This window comes from Mixophyes fleayi, chromosome 2 (assembly GCF_038048845.1).
Source record: "Mixophyes fleayi isolate aMixFle1 chromosome 2, aMixFle1.hap1, whole genome shotgun sequence".
Lineage (NCBI taxonomy): Eukaryota > Metazoa > Chordata > Amphibia > Anura > Limnodynastidae > Mixophyes > Mixophyes fleayi.
The window spans coordinates 309189187-309203914 of record NC_134403.1 but is presented as its reverse complement, the minus strand read 5'-3'; the positions used below and the strand labels follow the sequence as shown (position 1 = coordinate 309203914).

Here is a 14728-nt window from a genome sequence, read left to right as displayed (position 1 = left end):
GCCAATCCGGAGCCAAGAGAATCGCCGAAACTTTCATGTCTGAACTTTTTCAACACTCGCGCCAACATTGGTAGTGGGGGAAAGAGGACACCAATCCGAAATTCCAAGGATCTGCCATTGCATCCGACAGGAAGGCCTGTGGCCTCCTTGTCCGCGAACCGTATTTCGCTACTTTGTTGTTCCATCTGGAGGCCAACAAGTCTATGTCTGGCTGACCCCACTTGTTGACTATTTGGGTAAACACATCCGGGTGATCATTCCCTTGGATGGATTGCATGCTGACTCAAATAATCCGCTTCCCAATTGTCCATTCCTGGTAGGAAGACCACTGAAATTGCTTGTACCCACCGATCCGCCCAATTCATGATGCATGAGACTTCTTTCATAGCGCGGGAGCTTCTCGTCCTTCCCTGGTGATTTATATACTCCACAGCCGTGGCATTGTCCATCTGGATTGGTACTGAATTGTTCCATAGTTGAGACTGAGCCTGGACCAAGGCATTGAACACTGCCCTTCGTTTGAGTACATTGATGGGTAAACCTGTTTCCTCCGGGTTCCAAGTCCTCTGCAACCTCAGATATAAGAGGACCGCACCCCAGACAGATAAGCTGGCATCGGTCATCACTACAGTCCAATGGGGCACCGAAAACAGACTCCCCTTGACGAGATTGTTGGTGTTCAACCACAATACAAAGGATAGCCGAACAGGAGCTGACAAGCATAATATCTGGGCTTCCAACCGAGTGTCTGATCTTTCCAATAAGATAGAACCGCCATTTGAAGAGGTTGGTTATGAAAAGAACTCCACTGCACCGTCTCTAAACAAGACACTATGCGGCCCATTGGCTTCATACATTGAAGCACTGATACCTTCTTGACAGCCAGCATTTTCCTCATCCGGGTCTGCAAAGTGATAATTTTTTCTTGAGGTAAAAACACCCGCTGACACATGGGGATATATTTACTAAACTGCTGGTCTGAAAAATTCTAGTTATTATTTAGTACATTCTACAAAATGACAGCTAGAATCTGATTGGTTGCTAAAGGCAACATCTCCACTTTTTCAAACCCGCAGGTTAGTAAATATACCCCCTGATGCTGAACCTGAGAACTAGAAATAACATGTTTTGCGAGGGAGTCAAACTGGACTTTTTGAAGTTTAGAATCCAGTCATGGTCCTGTAACATCTCTGCTGTCAAACGCAGGTGTTCTTGAAGGAAAACATCTGAGTCTGCCTTTAACAGCAGGTCGTCTAAGTATGGAATAAGCTTTATCCCTCTCAGGTGTAAGACTGCCGCCATTACCGCCATTATTTTGGTAAAGACTCTCTGTGCCGTGGCTAAACCGAATTGAAAGGCCAGAACTGAAAGTGATCTTGAGCCACTACAAACCTGAGGCGTTTGTGGTGAAAACGGGACATGTAGGTATGCATCCTTGATGTCTAGGGATGCCAAAAAAATCGTCCTTTTCCATTGCGTTTATGACGAAAAAAATGGACTCCATCCAAAAACTTGGTACCTTCAAGTGTGTATTCAAATCTCTCAGGTTGAGGATCGGACGATATGATAAATCTGATTTTTGTACCAGGAAAAGGTGTGAATAATATCCCAAGCCCTTTTCCTTTTCCGGAACTGGGATAATCACACCTAAAGCCACCAGGGGGTAAATGTATGAACCTCCGGATTCTTCAACTCCGGCGAGTTCAGAGTCTTCAGCGCTTAAATTTAAAGCGGCGCTGCCTTGTAAAGGGAAGTTTCCCTTTACAAGGCAGCGCCGCTTTAAATTTAAGCGCTGAAGACGCTGAACTCGCCGGAGTTGAAGAATCCGGAGGTTCATAAATTTACCCCCAGATCCCTGATGGCTCCTAGGAGAGCTACTCTCTGGTCCTTGTCTCTGGGAAGAGATGATGACATGAATCTCGTGGGACCCGGACCTTCCAAATCCAAAATCTATCTCCGTGAAATCACCCCATTTACCCAGGTGTCTGTGGTTGAGCAAGGCCACTGATACTGAAAATTCAACAATTGAGCTCCCACCAATACAGACCCCGGAGGAGGCAGTAGGGAGTCATGCCTAGGACTTCTCTGCAGGTTTGTTCGTGGGGCGGTGTCATGCGCAAGCTAAAATCTAGGTAAATAAATGTGCAAATATGTGTTTGTGACTTAATTCCTAGTAATAGCGTGACATGGCTCAGAGGAGCTGTTTAAATCATTGTGTTTGATTATGTTAAACTCCCCTGTTTCCCTCAGATGGTCCATTTATGGCAGGTCGCAAAAGGGAAGACTTTGAAGCGTCTCTTTTAGGACTGTGATATGTCTCAGAACCCAGACATGCTGACTCTGAGACAGGGTTAATGACAAACTGAAGCTGAACAGGGTCACAGGAAAATATCATATCCTATTTTCTCCAATACTTACCGGAGGCATGTGTGGCATGCAGATGAAGGGGGACTTATGACCTGTTGTGTGGAGGTAAAATCATGTTTGTAAGCCATACTGGTGAGAAGCTGGGAAGTGTACTTAAAGCCTGACTTAGAAGCTGTGTCCACAGGGGTCATAAAACCCTAATTTGAATTCACACAGAACTTTTAGTTCTGACATCACAGAAAGGGCGGCTGTGGACCCTGCAGCCTAGTTTTAAAACTGTCCCGAACTAAGACATTGTTCACTTCTGGGAGTCAATCTAATATTGAAGAGTGTCCCAGCACTAGAAATTTGATTATATGCGAGCCATCAATTCTGTGTTTTAGCTTTTTTATTTTATAAGAAACTGTTGCATTATATTTGTATATCATTTTATTAACTGTATTATCTTAAGCATTGTGGATGCATTTTTCATATTAAAATTATACTTAAAAAGTGCAAATCCCTGTGCTCTCGCGAATTCACGCAACAGTTTGATCAAAACGCTACAGAACTGAAAACCGGGGAGAACATTGTGGTCATTGTTCTAGATTAGTTCTATGGGAGAACCTAAGGCTTCCTAAATAAGAGTGTCAACTCTTCATAAAAAACCTTGCTGGTGGCATAGTTGGTACTGAAAAGCTAGTGTGTGGCATAGATAGGGAAGGATTTAATCATTTTAGACAGACCAGATGGATGTTTTTGATGAACCCCTTTGTCACACGTCACTCAAGTGCAGATGAGTGCTGTTCGTGACAGATGGCATCCCGACCAAACCTTTTTGCCTCTATGGCTACCTCCACATCGAGGAGCGGAAAACTGACCTCGTGGAGGTATCCCCTTGGTTCTCCCCATCTGCCGAAAAGGACCAAAATCGCCTCCCTTTCGGTTTGGAAGCAGCCACTGTAAGAAAGGAACTCTTCCCTCCCATAGCCAGAGCAATAAACTTCTCTAGCAGCTGACCAAACAGTGAGAGACCATCAAAAGAAACAGTTTCCAGAGCTCTCTTGAATTCTGCGTCCGCCTCCCAAGATCTCAGCCAATGTGTACGTCTGGCCGCAATGGCCAATGAAGACCTATACGACAACCCCTGACCAGCATCTATAACCGCATCTCCCAATTCGGCTGCCTCTTTTACATGGACTGCCAAAGGAAACAGGTCATCTCTGAGAAGCTCCACCTGGATACCTTCACTCAGAGCAGAAGCCCATATTTCAATTGCCTTAAATACCAAGGCTGTTGCCATAATAGGGCGCAGTGAGGTTCCTGATGCCAAATAGATGGATTTGAGGAGGCCTTTGCACCTTTTAACAGTGGTGTTTTTTAATGAAGCAGCATTGGCCACCGGGAGAACGGTATTATTAATTATGTGTGCAATGGGAGCATCTACGCAAGGACGATTCTCCCAAGATACAATTTCTACTTCAGAAAAGGGGTAAAGAAAACTGGTAACACCTGGGAATGAGGAATTTACCATCAGGTCTATTCCTGGCCTCTCTCCATTCTCTAACAATTGGGGAGATGGGGGGAAAAATATGGTTCTTTTTTCTTGGACCTCTTAGCCTGGGCCACCTCTTGGTCAGAATAAACAATATTGAGCACCTGTCTTAATGCCAGGATCAGGTCCTCAATATTTTGTCTGCCACAGTAATCATCTTTCCACCCCAGCGTACTCTTCACAGCCTGAGTCGTTGAGCAGAACACCCTCCCTCCTGGAAGTACAGCTCATTATCGGAGTTCTCCATATACTGAGACACTGGTTGACCCAGGCGCTTGTGCAGCCTAGGTCCCAAAGTGGATTGCAACACCTTTTCAAAATTCAGCATCCAAGGAGGATTTTGGGAGGAACCCACTAAATCGGGTAGCAACTGAGATGCTTGTCCCAAGGGACGGGCATCAAAGGACTGCATACCCTGAGAAGCAATAAAGGTGTCAGCATTTACCGGTCCCTAACGTGGATTGCCTCTCTTCGATTCTGCAATGGACTTCGCCAATTCTCTGGCAAAAGTCAGTTCCACCACCGCAACAGCTCCTCCAGAGAACCAGGTGAGGACTGCGCTCTCCATCACAACCTCCCTCCAGTAACGTGCCCCTAGCACCTGACCTCCACCGCTGGGTTCTCAATGCTTCTCAATGCACCCTCAGCTGAACAGCTGAGCAGGGAACTGACTGGCACAGACCGCTGGCAGCACTGACATCCCCTCTGTCTGGGAGCAGCTGCTGCAGCCGCGGTCCCCAGAGCAGCCTGCCACGCTCCCTGGACAGCAGGTGGGTCCCCTGGCACTATTTGTGGTGCTGGGTGACCCTTTTCCCGGGGACCAGCATCTGTGAGGGGGGCAGCACTAAAACGCCTTCGGGCCTCTCCTTCACTGCAAGACGTGTCGTACATGCTGCTATCATAAGAAAACTATACTAATCAAAAATATTAAAATAATAAAAGCTAAACTAAAAAGTGCCCTACTCTGTAGGCACTATTAAAAAAATGAATATGATGACTGGAGGGGGCAAATAGGGGAGCGGGGCAGGCTAGACAGATCTTTAGTGCCTTACTCCACACAGCGCCCTGTATACCCCAATGTGAGCAGTGTGCCCCAACTGGTAGTGCAAGTGAAAAGAACAGTTTTCCACAGACCTTTAAGGGAGAGACTAATAATGCCTCTGGCAGTCTGCAGGATCATGCTGACAGGGTTAAAACCCCACACTTCTCTACACGCAGAGCACATGTTTACAGGTGGAGCACACATGTATAATTATCTAAGGGTTCAGTTAGTAAGTGCTGGGGAGAAAGCATAAATAGCTTGATGGAACTACAAGAGTTGCTGTCTGTACCATCCTAACACCTCTGAATAAAACTACAGCAAAGTGGTTTAGCACACCTGTGTTAGCAGCACATTTGGTGCTTTTCACAAGATATTTATATTAAAATGATAAATTATAGATTTAATTACATTAAAATAATTAGGAAGCTTTTAACACTGGGCTTAAATAGATGAGAAAAAAAAAAGCGATAAACTGAGGATAACCAGCAACAGATGAGGGTGGGAGGTAAGAAGTAGGTGAAGGTACCATCAAAATGAATGTCTTACCCAGACTCTTATACTTATTCCAGACCCTTCCGGTTAAAGTCCCTGACTCTTTCTTAACCTCTATTCAATCTATATGTGGTAAGTTTGTGTGGCAAGACAAGAGACCCAGACGTAGTAAACTTTGTCTAGCTAAATCTAAATATAATGGTGGTCTGGGCCTTCCTTTATTTGACAAATATTACCAAGCTACACAATTGACCCATCTCATCTCTTGGCTCTCACCGCTAGGACTCAAGAAGTGGGTGGATATTGAAGAATTGTTGTCTCCAGATATAGGAGTTCGCTTCTTACCTTGGATCCCTGGGAGTGTCAGACCAGCCACAGCCACTGTTACGCCCTCCATCCGTTTTACGCTGGAGGTATGGGACAAATTAAACAAAAAGTATACACTGGTCCCATACCCCTCGCCTCTCGCCCAGTTGTGGAGACACCCTCGTTTCCCACAGGGTTGCATCAATGCGTTTGCCTACCCTTGGAGGAAAGCGGGTTTAGATAGATTCTTTCATCTGATGGGTGAGCATGCACCACACTCCTTCACAGACCTGAGTGAGAGACATGCACTTCCAAACAACCTATATTTTCACTATGTGCAAATCAAAAGCTTTATAGAAGTCCAGACTCAATCATCTAACCTGCGATTGCCAACACCCTTTGAGAGGCATTGTATTTATAGTCCGGGCCGCCGAGGCTATATATTGATCCTGTATAGTTCTCTCGTGACCTCCTCATCTCCTCCTAAGGAGCCGTTTGAGCAGGCTTGGGAACAGGATCTTGGGGTGACCCTAGACGAGGAGAGATGGTCGCTCATTCGTTAAAGAGTTTCGAGGTCATCTATTAATACATCCATCCGTGAAAATACATACAAGATCTATACCAGATGGTATATGGTCCCTGAGAGACTTCCTTCTATCTTTCCCCAAACTTCAGATCTTTGTTGGCGTGATTGTGGGGCGGTGGGCTCTTTCCTTCATATTTGGTGGGATTGCCCTCTGGTGGCTAAATTTTGGGACGAGGCAATATCACTGGTTCAGCAGGTTACCTCAATCAATGTGCCTAAGATTCCACTCTCAGTGCTTCTATACCAACCTATCAAGGGCATTACTAAGACATCAGATAAGCTGGTCCGACACATATACAATGCAGCCAAGTTACAAGTAGCTAGTGAATGGAAGAAGGCCTCACAGCCTTCTAAAGAAGGTGTTGTGAAAAGAATTTGGCATACGGCATCCATGGAATATGTGACTAGTCTCCTCCATGACACAGTTCCCACATTCCACAAAGTGTGGGATCCTTGGTACAGCTTTCACAACAGTTCTATGCCAGGTCTCTTATAAGCTTTAGATGCTTCCCCCTCCTTTTCTTTTATCAAGCTCTACGACTATTTCTTCTATTCTCTTTGTGTTCCCTCTGGTCACCTCTCCCCCTCCTTTTTTATTACTATACTAATGTGTCGAATTCTCAGATAAGGATACTTACCAAATTTGGACTGTCCCTTCCCCTTCCCTCCCTACTTCCCCCTATACCCACAATAAAAATAAAAAATTCTGGCAGTCTGCTCTATTCGCTGGATGTGTACAATGGTACAAGATACATTTTTAGAACTGGGAAAATTCTCTCTCTCAGTATTCACTTTGTAGATTTTTAAAGCCCCCTCGGAATGTACTAGGATGTGAAAAATACATTTATATGTTTTTTGTTGCTTTTCTATGTTTCTTTTTATTTTTCTTATCTGAAGTTTCTACATTTTGTAATCCTGGTACCTGAGTATTATGTATGACATGTACTGTCGTGCTTTACACATATCTGCTGTTACAAAGAAAAAGTAAAAAAATAAAAATAAAAGAAGTAGGTGAAGGTGGGACAACAAGGAATAAAACAATGTAGGCAGGTAGAACAAACGTTTGCCCTCACCAATCTGGTCTCCTATACAGCACTACCTGAATACTTAAGTGGATTTCCATTTTAAATATCAATTCCACATTTAGTTTGGGGGATCCAGACCCGAATTTAGGCCACAGACACGCAAAGTCCCTGTGCCAGTAGTAATCAATAACACTGTTAGTTCAGACAAATGTCACTGGTTTGAAGGCTCTGAACATGTTCACAATACAATTGTCTATAAACACCGATTTAAACTCACAGTAGGAAGTTTGAAACTTGTGCTTGCCATTTGAGGTTTGCTAGCCACGTAAAATATATTGTGTTAACGCTGCTGTGTTTGCAGGTCGAAGTCCCCGTTTGCATTTAAGATTTGCCCAAATAACAGACATGTTCAAGCCTAAATTGATACATTGCACTGTGTTCATTCAGAGATATGTGAACCTGCTGGAGAACAGTCTTAAAAATGATGAAACCTGTTTTTAATAGATAAAATACTCAAGAAATTACGACAACTTTTCACATTTTTGTATCGACCCGCGGCTACTTCCACCATCTGCAGTTATAACACTGCGACCATCGCCTCATCCTTCTGAAGCTGTGTGTGGCCAGCACAGAGTTCTATTTTACAGGTGACACAGGTATGTGAGGGTAGGGGTGAAACCATTTCGCCAGAAAGAGACCCAGCCATTGAGGGATTCCATAGCAACACTGATATGTACTCATATAACATTAAATACAGCTATTCCACAGTGGATATCCCTTTAAATACTTACAGCTATTATCGGCTCATAATTATTACTTATCAAAAACAGATGCTGCATATCATGTTCCAATACACTGCCATATACTCTACAGCCTATGTTAATTTATTAAAGACAATCTTAATGAAAGTACTAAAATAATTAGGTAAAATAGAGTGGAGGAACTGAATAGGATGTCTTATAGCTGACAAATTGCTGTCATATAAAGTGTGCTACAGATGATTACAAAGGTAATTCATTAAACAGGCCAGAATGTTTAGTGCATCAGACATGTAAACATACTTGCCTAGTCTCCAGGAAGGCCCGGGAGACTCATGAATTTTGGGTAGTTCTCCTGGACCCATGGAAGAGCAGGCCTTTCTTCCGGATCACACTAAAATTAAGCAAATTTGCAGCAATGCCCCCCTACACTTGTCACTTGACCTTTCTTCCGGGAGATCCAAAAGTTACAAAGTTGGCATGAATGCATTTAATACTAAAGTACAGAGTATGAAAACTGAATCACAGAGGATACACAGCAGCACACATACCTTCACTATCTTTAAATTTCTTGATTGCCACAATTTCCTTTGTTTCCTAGAATAACAAAAAGGAGGACACAATTACATTTTATCCTGCTAAGATAACATATAATAACAAATCACATACAATACATTTTATAACTGTGTAGATACCCAAATTTACCAATTTTGTTGAATTACTCATATTTTACTACTATGCATTTTATTACACAGCTTATGCAGAAAAAAAACAAATGTGTTATTATTATTATTTATCTACTGTTTGACATGAATCCATTTCACTGGTCAATGTTACCTTGGAGTGAGGTAGAGTTATGGTCCTGAATGTCTCTCTACTTTAAAGTGTATGAGTATAAATTAATCTTTGAATGTCTTCTAAAAAGAATCACAATCTTACTTACTGTAAAATATATAAGGATATTAGAAGTCAAAGTAGAATCCTAAAGCCATATAAAAGCCATAGGAGTGCTTCTATACAGGTGACAGAAATCAGGTGTCACTTACAAAATTCATTTCACTTTGCTGTAGGAGGTACAATATTCCTAATAATGTACACATTCAAATTGCTTGTATGTGATCATCCACATACCCAGGTATATTTGGTCTTCGCTGACAAATATATACATGCATATATATTGTGTGTATATATTATATACACACACACACACATACACACACACACGGCTATGTTGTATTCAAGGACGCAAGCTGTGAACCCAAGTCATAGTGCTCAGAGCTTATTCTAGATGGAGTGGTAGGTTGGGTGCTTAGCAGTTACACATTTTTTGCTATTGCACTGACAGTCAGATTCAGTAAAACTGTACAATTAGAATATTACCTGCGGTGCTGTGTTTGTGACAACGCTAATGACAATAAAGCAGCAGTGATGCCCAGAAGGGATTTTGCGTAGCTGTCAAATGAGTAAAATTAAGAACAGCAGCATTCCACTTTTACTACAAATATCAGTGACTGATATAGCTGAATCTCCACTTAAGATGGTCATTTACAAAAGTGTGAAAATGCAGACATGTAACACATTTTTGTTATGGGCAAATGCCCTTACTTGCCTGTCTGGTGCATAAAAAGATACATTCTCACACATTGCTTTTGGAAACCATCCTTGGAAAACGTGTATGCACCTGTATTTGTGAGTCTAGCTGCAAATGTGTATTGCGGAAACAGTAAAAACATCACTTCTGTTATCACTTTAAGACCACCCCTTCATTAATTTAGACTTTCTGATGATACTCCTAAAGTACTGCTTGTACTCATTTGAGTCTTGTTATTAATCAATCATTAGACATGTATTATCTTTGTATATTTGAATGTTTTTATTGCATATATGCATGTGTACATATAAATATGCTTACCCATACATCCCCACTGTCTTGCCCAGGGACATATTTGGGAATATTGGGAGGTATCTTCTGTTCACAACTGCCATCCATAGCAGATCAGCACATCTGCTACTGGTGCATACTGCAGTGTTTGGAGGGGAAGGATGGGATCTAAGAGTCAGCCTAGTGTTTTACAGTGCCCTCATTTGTGACATGGCCGCGTAGCCCGTCCTGATGGTGGGGAGTAAAATGTTAGGAGGCATGCCTTACCCACTTAAAAAAAAAGTGCCTAGATGTTACAAAAGATATCCCATTGAAAGAATAGGATAATCTCTAATTACCAACACCTCCTGAGCATCCCTTAAAAACTGTACATGAGGCTCTGCAGTCACCCACTAGCCAGGGAACTACCTTGTAAATGCTCCCTCCCCATCCCTTGAATCTAATTTAAACTTGTTCTTGCATTTAGGCACGATACAATGGGCATGAGTGTGTCCAGCACCTATTTAGCCAGGACCTGTCCCAATCAGTTCATCTCCTCGTATCAAAAGATGCAAACTTTTATATTTCCCCTCAGGATGGCAATGACAGAAGAACATTAGTTAAAAAAAAAAAAAAGGCTTTATTATGTGAATACAGCTGTTTCAATGAATAATATTTTAAAAACATTTACAAAACATTTTTAGTTTATTATACATATATTTTATTCTTTTGTTTACAATTACTACAATTTTACAATTATTAGGTTTTATTTTACTATGTGGAACTGAAAGCCCAAGTCTGCTAAACAAAACTAATGTTTTGTGTATACTATAGTGGTAAAATATTAATATTAATAGTTTGATACATGATCATACTCACTTGCATGCATTTACCATAGACACACAGGTTTCAACTACGGTTAAGAAGCGCTGCACAAAATATTTTTTTCTTTTGCAATCAAAGCCTCTCAATAATTACAAGGAACATGGCTGAAGAGCAATACAATAAATCATCCTGTCCAGCAGTGCAGAGCCATTAGGAAAAAAAATATTTGAAATCCAGCGCTAATAAGTATTTCAGGCTTCTACAAATTTGTGAATGGTATCATTATCTCTTTCATAAAAAGAAACTTTTATTTTAGGCACAATTGTCCTTTTGAATACTAATTAATATGGACACAGTTATCCTGGAAAAATAAAGAGCTATAAAAAGTCTGTGACTATCTGCCACGAACATACATTTCAGTGGCCACAATCATATTATTCACTTTGAAAATATATAACTATTAACAAGTACACTTGGCAGATTTCAAGTATAGCAGTCAAGTATTCATTGTGTGAACCAATGTGACATGGATAGTGAGGTGAATATAGTACATGTATATATAGGATATATAGATATATATATATAGATAGAGATCATTGGTTCCTAGTGAATAAATATGTGTGGCTGTGACAAGTATATTTTAAATTGGTGCCAGTTTCATTATTCTGAAATGTGAACTTAATGGCATTCACTCAAACTGCCAGTTCCACAATATACTTATTTTTACCAACATAAGTATTGACATTCTGAGCTAGAAGGAATCCTTTCCTTTCAGAATCCTGCCTCTGCTAACTTCCATGTAAGATATTTTATTCATGTTTCACAGCTTTATTTTCCAGAGTTCAGATTTCTACTCTGTCCTTCGAATGAGATGGCAGATCCCATATTGATGGGCTGTGTAAGGACGTCAGTCCAATATAATATGTATTTGCAGTCCTTCCGTGTATGTATGTTTATGTGACCTACAGATGTTGGGCAATTAGCCTGGGTATAGTCCTTGTTTTTCCAGTGTTTAGCCTGTTTATCCCATGTGTGATGAGGATGTTGTGCAAGTTTTTCATGCATCGATGATCTTTATTATATGTATTCAAAATGTAAAAATGAACAAACATTTTATGCAGATTCTCGCTATAATTTTTGTAGTATAGTTTAGAAAATTAAAAGTTTTGAATAAATATTTTGGATAAAAATACTAACATATATATGTGTACATTTCTAATTTCCTAATGAATTCATCCTGCTGTATACATATGTACTGTAAGAATAACTTAAAGAAAAAACAAGCTAAGGTACATGGCCATTTTTCTTACAAGCTTCCCCCCTCCCCCGAATGCCTCCCAACACTATATGTGGCAAGTATGGGGCAGTTTCCTAGACCCCATTACCTGGTGCCACTGCAAGCTGTCATAATGTGGAGAGTGAGTACATCTATGCTTCTCGCATAGAGCTCAATATAACCGAAACCTCTCCATTCTATTTGCTACATGGGGCAGGTAGGCAAGACTGGCAGCACTTGTCTAAAAGTGAACATAATGTTTTCTAGACCCTTTAGGCTTACATTTTCCACCTTAAGATTTGGACAGAGAGCATAAGAGGGAGGGTGTAGAGTAAAAGCATGGGAGATAGAAGGTAGATACCCAGAGCCAGGAGGAGTCATTTCTGTAATAGTGCCCTCCCCCCCCCCTCCCACCCACCAAATAAAAATTACCATTTTTCAAACCTACTTGCTTTTGCGGTTTGTCTTGTTAGACTTAATTCGCTGGTTCAAATGTTGTTGGATACACAGGATAGGGAAATTGCAATATTCTATAGAATGAACATAAGTGACAGATCTGTAACTTCAAACATGAATCACAGCGAGCACATTTCCATTAGAGTTGCTAGTATAATTTTTCCTGCTTTCATAGTTGCAAATTGATCGATTACATTGTAAAAAATGTTTATTTTGTGGGATTCAACGTTATATAGAAATAATCAACATGTTGGACAACTGCCTTATTGACAATTTTATTTGTTAAATTCTTTCACAATAATCTAGAGTGAAATTTATAAAGTCCTATATTCAGGTAAAACTGTACAAAAGAATACTCATGTATTAAGTGTAGGAGATTTAAAAGGGGATTGATTTAAATTTGGCAGCATTGATAAAGCTTGGACAAATCTCTAATTATATGGGATACAACAATTTTGGAATGTGTTCAAAAAGTCATGTGGACTTGTGGAAGTGTTCCTTTCAAACTCTGGCAGAATTAGTTTATGTTTATAATAACTAGGGTGATTCGTCCAGCGAATAAACATTAATTTTAATTCATTAAAATGAATATACCATCTGTGTAAGTTGATCTGTTGCCTATGTTTTATCAAAGTAAGTCACATTGTTTAGTGACTGGACCAGTGTGTCTACTTGCTGGTTTTGTGTGTTTAATCACTGGCAATTTCGGCACCTCTCCTGTTTTATGTTTGCAACTAACTATTGTTTCAATCCCTAAATCAACAATGTCTTTTAAAAGTAGACATAGTAATGATGATGGTTCATGTTTAATGACATGTTTAAAAATAGTTTTTATGTTGTATTTTCTACATACAAAATCCCCCTAAATAACAAAATTCCCTTAACCAGTCATCCACTGGACGATTCACCTGTCCAGTGGATGAATGGCTATATGATGGGGTTGATTAAAAAAAAATAACGTTGCTTATTTATTATATATATATATGCTAAAATACAGAAATAAAGATATTCTGGCGCTATGTACCACCTCTAATAAATGAGGAAATAAACACTAGTGTGAAATACACATAAATCAGTCCAAATTATAAAAGTCCAGATCACTTAAGCTCATGTAAGAGCGGCAGCCCACAGATGCCTGGAACCAGATGGTCAATCCGGAAAGAAGAGGGTAGTCACTGCAACAAAAGACAGGCAGGGCGCCTCATTGTGTAAAATCAGGTATATAAGACTTGGAAATATGCAATAACATGCGTACCGTGAGGTAAAGAAATAAGATCTTCCTCAATATTCGTACCTCTGGATCTCAGCTCAGTAAAAGGACAAGATGGAAAAAAGCCAACATAGTGTGATACTGTATATATAATAGATTACACCTCGTGGAAAGTGACAACACCATATTCCAATAATTATGACCACCTTGGTGGAAAATAGTGTGTGGAGCCCAGATGGTGAGCTAATTTACATAGAACATCAGATAACAAATATCGGGCATACGCAAAAACATATCTCGGGAGGCTATGCAGCATGTGAGAGGGAGAGATCATATGATTCTTTTGTTTTTCATTGTTGGAGGTGGCAATTCCCCTCATTTGACAGCTTTTTTTTTTTTTTTACATCTCTGCGTATCATTTTCCATATTGGGTGAGATTGTTTACCTATATAAAAGCTTATTATTTTAGCGCCTGAAGCCTAGCTTACTTATTTAGTGATTGACAATATATAAAATCCATCTCTCACATTTATACATCACATTTCTTTCTTACTACAAAGCAGATGATTTTAAGATCCAGAACACTAAATAAAACAAAACCGGCAGTTACAAAGCAGCCTGCAATGATTTTCTAGCACTAAGAGGTGTTAGCGAGCCAAGCTTGGCAGAGGAAACAGCTGTTCGTCCATGTCTGCATTAGCAATGGTTTACGCAATCTCGCTTCACTCTGACAGAGCCAACTTGAACATTAATTAAGCTTGGACTTTTTAGCGACTACAAAATGAGTCAGCTGAGGAATGAACAAAACCAATCATTTAAATAAACCTACAATGTCAAGATAAAACAGCTTGTGATCACATGTGTTGTGCTCAAATCATTGGTGTATAAATAACACTCTATAGAGGTTTAGAAGGAACTCTATGTATTTTTGTTACGTTTATACCCTAATAATGGTGATTTCACAAATATTATAAAATGTTTTTGCAGCCT

At 40.4% G+C, this 14728-nt stretch overlaps 1 protein-coding gene across 6 annotated transcripts in view; it reads right to left on the bottom strand.

The window, feature by feature from the left end:
• The window catches only part of CDKL5 (cyclin dependent kinase like 5), a 324391-nt gene that overhangs the window by 122607 nt on the left and 187056 nt on the right, over positions 1-14728 (bottom strand). For all 6 annotated transcript variants that reach the window (XM_075196518.1, XM_075196523.1, XM_075196521.1 and 3 more), the window contains one exon: positions 8662-8707. In XM_075196518.1, coding sequence (XP_075052619.1) covers positions 8662-8707 — 46 coding nt within the window. The remainder of the gene's footprint in view (positions 1-8661; positions 8708-14728) is intronic.